Source organism: Acinonyx jubatus, chromosome A1 (genome assembly GCF_027475565.1).
Source record: "Acinonyx jubatus isolate Ajub_Pintada_27869175 chromosome A1, VMU_Ajub_asm_v1.0, whole genome shotgun sequence".
NCBI classification, from domain to species: Eukaryota; Metazoa; Chordata; class Mammalia; order Carnivora; family Felidae; genus Acinonyx; species Acinonyx jubatus.
This window is the reverse complement of record NC_069380.1, coordinates 111,268,088-111,274,851: the sequence shown is the minus strand read 5'-3', so window position 1 is coordinate 111,274,851 and position 6,764 is coordinate 111,268,088. Positions and strand designations below refer to the sequence as shown.

At 54.0% G+C, this 6,764-nt stretch overlaps 1 protein-coding gene across 1 annotated transcript in view; it reads right to left on the bottom strand.

Moving 5' to 3' along the window:
• Nucleotides 1–427: 427 nt before the first annotated feature.
• TGFBI (transforming growth factor beta induced) overlaps nucleotides 428–6,764 on the bottom strand; it is a 33,165-nt gene continuing 26,828 nt past the window's right edge. The window contains exons 13-17 of the mRNA XM_027076631.2: nucleotides 4,616–4,740; nucleotides 3,262–3,364; nucleotides 2,597–2,676; nucleotides 1,503–1,527; nucleotides 428–1,078 (exon numbers count right to left, since the gene is read on the bottom strand). Coding sequence (XP_026932432.1) covers nucleotides 1,038–1,078; nucleotides 1,503–1,527; nucleotides 2,597–2,676; nucleotides 3,262–3,364; nucleotides 4,616–4,740 — 374 coding nt within the window. The 3' untranslated portion in view covers nucleotides 428–1,037. The remainder of the gene's footprint in view (nucleotides 1,079–1,502; nucleotides 1,528–2,596; nucleotides 2,677–3,261; nucleotides 3,365–4,615; nucleotides 4,741–6,764) is intronic.

The window sequence follows — 6,764 nt, the reverse complement described above, 5'->3', positions numbered from 1 at the left end:
CAGAAGGCTTGGGAGGCAGTCCCAACTCAGCTATTTTCTGTGTGGCCAGTGGCTCTCCCTTTCCGGAACCTTGGTCTCCTCATCTGTATAATGGGACTGTGCCTGTAAGTTCTTCACAGGGCAGAACGCTGAGCATTCAAAAGTCCAACCCGAAGGCGGGGCTCACGAGGCTGCAAGGGAGATGGGCACTTGGGGAGGAAAGCGAAGACTGAGGACTCAGCCCCCCAGGGCCTGTGGAGACTGAAAAGGAAAAAAGTTCAGCAAAGACTCAGCACGGCCCACAAACGGTCCCCTCAGCGCTCCTTGCAGGGCTACTGCAGCTGCTGGCGGGTGGAGCCCCGGTAAGAAGGACCCGCGAACCGCGAGAAACAGAAACCTATCCCTCGTGAATACCCAGACCAGCACACAGGTCCCGTCCACACAGGCACATGTTCCTTTGGTTTTATTTTCACCAACACACGAGGGCTCTGCCACACCTGGGAAATCCTGGGCTCTGCGTGTTCCACCTGCCCTCTCTTTCCTACCTGGACAGGGCCACAAAGAAGTGTCCAAACCACGTGCAGGCACGAGACGCGCTGGACAGAGCAGTTCCATCTCATAGCTTATAATGATGCCATTTCTCCAGTTGCTAAAGAGCTTTACAGAGACCACGCCAGGACTCCCCCCCCACCAGGATGCTGGAGCGTGTGATTCGTGTCTTGTGAGCTCCACAAAACCTCAGCTCCCTTTTCCAGAGCACTTGGCATGGGCAGGAAATTCCACGTTTGGGACAGGGCCTTTTTGGAAGCAACTCTCAGGCAGTGACATCCAGGTCTCTGCACGGAGTAGGTTACCAGCCGCGTGTGGGGGGAAAACAATTTAAAGGACATCTCTTTCTCTCCTCCCTCCACCCACCCAGGGCTCAGATCTCATTATGGTGCCGCCCAGATGCACTGAAGTGTGTGTGATATTTGGTTTCAAAAACATTCAGTCTCTTTGGTAAACTCAGAGAAAGTGTCAGGGAGCTGCCGAAGTGCGTTCTTCCTACATCTTCCGCACTAATGCTTCATCCTCTCTAATAGCCGCTGATAGACAGGAGCTGGAAGAGAGAAGTTTCAAGGTGAGATGTGCAAACTGCCCCTGTCTGTCAAGACACCGTCAGAGTCACAAGCGCATGGCCGGCGGCCCCTTCCGCCACTCTCTCCCGCACATCCCGGGTGCTTTTTGGGTGGTGAGCCTTGCTGTCTCACTCAACAATGTTCTGAACTGGGATTTTCTCCGTCTTCCAGCTGGGTTCCCAAAGCCAAAAACTCGCAGCAAGCCTAAAATGTTGGTACTCTTATTATCTCCATCTTATGGAGAAGGGAAGTGGGTGTTCTGCATCTGACCCCAAAGGCCAGGCTGGTTTTATTGCACCATGACGTTCTTATCTATATATACAGCAGATGGCACGTTTGGGCCTGCTTGGGGGAAAGGCCCAAACTAGTTAATATACAAGGACTTCAAATCCAGGCCAGACTTACCTAGTTTCACAGAGGTCCGGGCGGCCTGAAAAAACAAACAAACAAAAAAACGCACAAAGTGTCAAGTTTTCCAGTGAAAGCTGTCCCTGCATGTGTTCACAGCGATGGTTTTGCCCCCTGCCACACTACTCACAAAAAATGCCAGGGAGAGGAATGGGAATGTGTAGCTGCTGGGCCCCAGGGAGCCCCTCAGTCAGTCTCAGCAGCCCCAAGTGAAGTGTAAGCCCCAACCAACTAGAGTCTGGGGTGGATATTCCTGGGAGACCACAAAACCTGACTTCCACAGAGACCAAAGCCTAGGAGAGCTGGGACGGCACAGGGGATGGCCCTGAGGAGTAGGAGCTCAGAGCCAAGAACCCTTCTCAAGGGGCACTGAGGAGACCTCTCTGTCCAAAAGCAGAGGACATATTCCAGCTCTGGGTGGGTCTCTGGGGTAAGGACCACCTCCAGCCGCACCCTCTTGTCTTCTGTAAGGTGCCCATATTCCCAAGGGGCTCCACCTCACTCGAAGCAGCAAAGGAGCCTGAGTGAGGCTTCTAGGAGGCCCTGGGCAAGCTGGGGAGCAGGAACAGAAGCCCAGGAAGAATCACAGAGGCTCTGCGAGGAAAGGGAAGCTGGAGCAAGGAAGGGAGGTTTCACACATACACTTGCCCTGTATCCAGAATCCTCACCACTACCCTGAAGAGCCCCAGCATCACCCAAGATGGGCCACATCATGGAAACCAGAGGGTGACTTAGAGGCCACACTGTAAGGCTGATTCGGGATGGGTTGCCCTAGTTGGATAGATGGATTCTAGAGCTTTATCTGTTTTCACCAGCATTCTATGGGCTTCCCCATAGAATGAGGTTCAGAGGCCTTGGTTTATAGGCCTGGGTTTTGGCCCACAAAGGATACAGGGGCTGCCTGGGTTCTTTTCTCTGAACTCCACACAGGCCAGTGCTAAGGATTCCTGAATGGGAGTGAGGAGAAGTTTCACGGGAGCCCTGGGAGGGCAGCCAAGGAAGACAGGGACCCAGAGGGCCCTCCCCCACCAGGGGCCCAAGCAGAGGCACCAAGGGTGCTGAGGCCACAGGCAAACCTAGCCGCGTCTTACCCTGGAATATGCAGACGCCTGTTTGAAGATTTCAAGTGCAGAGTCTGCAAGTTCATCCCCTCGTTCCTGAGGTCTGATGGCTGGCGATGAAAGAAAAGGCAACTTTGGTGAGAGCAAAACTATTAGCACGGCATTCATAGCGACCGTGACTGAGGGGCACTGTTGGGTTTCCTGCCTCACATTCGCCAATGAATTTTTCCTTTAAAATTTTTCATAACTGACAGTGGATGGAATCTGGCCCATGGGGAGAGAGCTCCAAGAAAGGAGAGCTCCAAGAAAGGGTGCAGACAGAGGCTGGACTCAAGTTCAACTTTGCTGGAGGTAAAGAGAGCTCCCATGAGGCGAGATGTAAGAAGCGTGCTTGGAACCACGTTCCCAGCATCCATGTGTGAGAAAGCCGCGTCTGTGTCTGTGTCTGAGTGGGGCAAAGACAGCCAGGCAATTCAACAAAAAGAAATCTGGCTTGAGTTTCTGGGGTAGCGCGTTTGAAACCAACAGTGCCTAATTCACTTTTGGATCAGCCACAGCGATGCTGGCCACGGACCCTCTGTGGGCACGTTGCACACTAATCTTTGCTTCGAACAGTTTTCCTGTCGAGTACCAGCTGCTGTGTGGAGAAGAGTCAGCCGCAGACTGCGGGGCCATGGGATACTTTAGAGCCTTACCTGGAGGCTGCAGGACACTAGAGATGGCATAGACCACGCCATTTGTGGCCATGATGTCAGCTTCAGCAACAGGCTCCTTATTGACATTCACTACATTGTTTTTCTGGGAGAAAAAGAGACCACTGTTGAACATAGACCGTAGGTATCTTACTTTCAGCAAGTGCTCACTGAGCAGTTCTGGATGCCAGAGCCTGTGCTAAGTGTGAGGGACACCTGGTGAATGGAACGGTCCCTGCCAGCCACACCTTCAGTCGGGCGGACTCTTTCTGATCCCTTGTGTGCCTCAGCCGGGTGTAATTTACAAAACACCCTTCCGTGCTAGTCACTTGGTCCTCACAGTGACATGTGGTAAAGACACAGATGTCATCGTCTCACTTAGCAGAAGAGAAACAGAGATTCAAGAGAGGCCAGGTGCCTCCTTTAAGCTAAGCGGGTGGGATGGCTGGGAACAGAAGCTGGGCCTCCAGTTCTGGTGCAGGGCTCCTTCCTTCCACTCATCCTCAGTGCCTTACCTCTCCCATAGGAAGAGCACCCGGGTGTCTCTCTTTGTCCTTCCTGAACCTCAGGTGTCATCCCAAGGGGGAAGGAAGAACAGAAGCTTGTGACGGCATCCCAACACCCCAAACGAGGAGCTGGGAGATTCTCAGGTGACCTGCAGAAGTCAACTAGTCATCACATTCCTACCCCTCGATATGCAAAGGGATGGCGGAAGGTCGGGAGAGAGGAGCAGGCAGCAGAGGCCGAGCCAGCCACATACTGGAAGAGCGGTCCCTCCATGGGGAAGCCCAGTGACCTTGCCAGGTGCAGCCAGGGAGGCCACGGGCAGCTTCACAGAGCGGGGCCAGCTATCTGTTCTCTCTCTTCAAGGTAAGAACCCCCTGAGGCAGCTTCAGAGCGGAATGTGTGTTATCAAAGTGCAGAGCAAGGGAAAGCTTGCAGACCAAGCATCTGAAGGAAAGGGCTCTTGGGATGGTCTGGCACGTGGTACAGCTCAGTGAGCCCCAGACTGGAAGGGATGGGGCGGGAAGGGGCCGGGGGGACTGATCCCTCAAGACGCGTAAGTAATTGCCTATCGTCTCTTTAAGGGGAGGAAGATCTAATGTTCTCTCCCAGAGGCCAGTCGGATGCTTGATTCCTGAGCAAATCCGCGAGTTCTTATTTGTGGGCCGCCACAGTCTCGCCTCATTTCCCTGAAAACCCTTTTCTCTTTTCTTTCTTTGGACAGAATGCACTCAGAGATTCAAGGTGCATCTTCAAGACTGTGTGTGTGTCTAAGGCTGGCCCAGGGGCAAGAGAAGCCCTGGAACCCCAGTGACGGTGCCCGGCTGCCTGTTTGGTTCTGAAACACACTCACTGAGCTGACTTCCAGCTTGTCCCCCTGGAGAGACTTCAGCCGCACCAGGGATCCGATGCCTCCGCTGACCAGGATCTCATCGCCAATGTGGTATTTCAGGATGTTGGCAAGCTCTTTAGCATTGCCTGCAGGTTCATGGGAAAGAAGGGAGAGCAGAGTTCATTCCAAGGCTGGTCACTGGCATGGTCAAGGAGGGCCCAGAGGGGATGTGAGTGGTGATGCCCGAGATGGAGAACTCCCTGAACAGGTAACGAGCACTCCTTGAGCACCTGCCGTGTGCTCACCCCTCGGACCCCCCCCCCCCCCTCCACCTGCCTAAGGCTCAGGGGAAAAAGGCCCATGTCTGCGGCCCTGCATCTGCCTCGGCAGTCAGGGGGCTGATGGGCTAAGTGACAGCTCTCTGTGATGCCGAGAAGGAGTTAATCCATACTCCTCTATGAGTATGACTCATTTTTCCATGAGCTAAATATTTGCTTGGAAAGCTAGGAACCTTTCCAGCCCCGGCATCTGGGACATTTCATCATCAGCATGGCTCCCGATGGTTATAACACAGTAGTGAAATATTTACACGTTCTGCCCTCAAATGCATATTCTGTGGCCGCTGTTTCCTGAAGGGAGAACTTAAAAGAGTCAACAGCTGCAGTGTGGGGGGGTGCTGTGGAGCCGATGAGGTCAGGGCTGAGGGGGGCATTCCCTCCACGGCGCCCCTCCCGTCACGTCTCAACATTCCTTCCAGCCCACATCAGCTCCTCCACCAACTGGGGAGAGCATCCGATTGCTCATAAAGGTGCACAGGCATTTTCCAAATTAAGTGTGGGAGGCAATGCCTGAAGCCGCCAGCTGCCCTCTCCTCTCCATCACGGCCGCCCCGACACTTACAGTCCCAGCCCAGTGGCTAGATTTCCCCAGGGCCTGTGGATGGCTATTTCCAGCATCTCGAAACTGAGAACGGGGGAAGTTTTAAAGCATCTTGGAGAGTTCACTTGGTTACTGACAAATCCACATCAGTGCCCGTGGGATGGAGACACCAGGTACCAAGTCATTTCCAAACACCCACAGCCTGGCTGCCACGGATTCCCATTCCACGAAAATACTGCCGGGAGCTGCTGCGCCCAGCCGGCCCCCGGGGGTGCGAGAGGCTTCTTTCTTCCGAGACATTTAACACCTGGATTGACCTCTTACACCTGGACGGCCTTCCATCTCTGTCTCCCAGGAGGGCTGGGGGCTATTCCTGCCCACGGACCTGGCGGAAGGTGTGTGTGGGCAGCCTTGGGCACACCAACATCCCACCCCGTCCCTGTTCCTGAACGACCGAACACGTGAGGGAGGCCGAGCAGGACCGAGGCCACTGGGGAATATTGCAGTCTTGCTGGACACAGAGAGGATGGAACAAGTTTATGTTCAGAAGGAACTTCTCCCCTCTTCTCGGGAACATACGTCAGCATCAAAGAGACAGGCGTTTACCAGGCAATAAAGAATCTTAAACAGAACACAAGTTCAGCTTGGGGCTGCCTGCAACCTGAATTTCCTATTCTCCTGCTCCAGAGCAGGAAGGAAGGTGTCTATGATGTGGGCCCCAAGGTCTGGCCAAGGTCCTTCCTCCTCCTCCTCCTCTTCCCTCTCTCCCCTCCCCCCCCAATCCTCTTCCTCCTCAGGCTCACTTTTTTGTGAGGTGTGTGTCAAGGGCAAGCTCAACACTGCACCCCCACCCCACCCCCTCCTCATCGTAGCCATCCCCGAGGGAGGACGCGTACCCAGCGCCCAGCAGCACATTTATTCTGCACAACACACGGCAAGGTGCTCTCATTTTTCTAATGGGAAAACTGAAGCTCAGAGAGGTTAAGCAACTTGCTAGAGGTCACTCAGCTGGTGAATGTCCGAGCCAGAATGGGAAGCAGCTTTGAGTTAATCCCAGAGCCCAAGCTCTCAACTGCGAGGATCACCTCTGAAACATCCTCAACTAAATTTCTCAGGGCCAGGAATAGCTTGTTGGTAAAGCTTTTATCCCGAGGGACGTCTCATGAAGGTAAATGGCTTCATTATCGCTGTCCTCAGCGGCTGACATGTCTCAGTGACCAGGCTGGCTGTTACCCACTCAATGCCTTTCCACTCTTCTCTGCCTTGTATGGTTCCCAGGGAGGCTGATGGC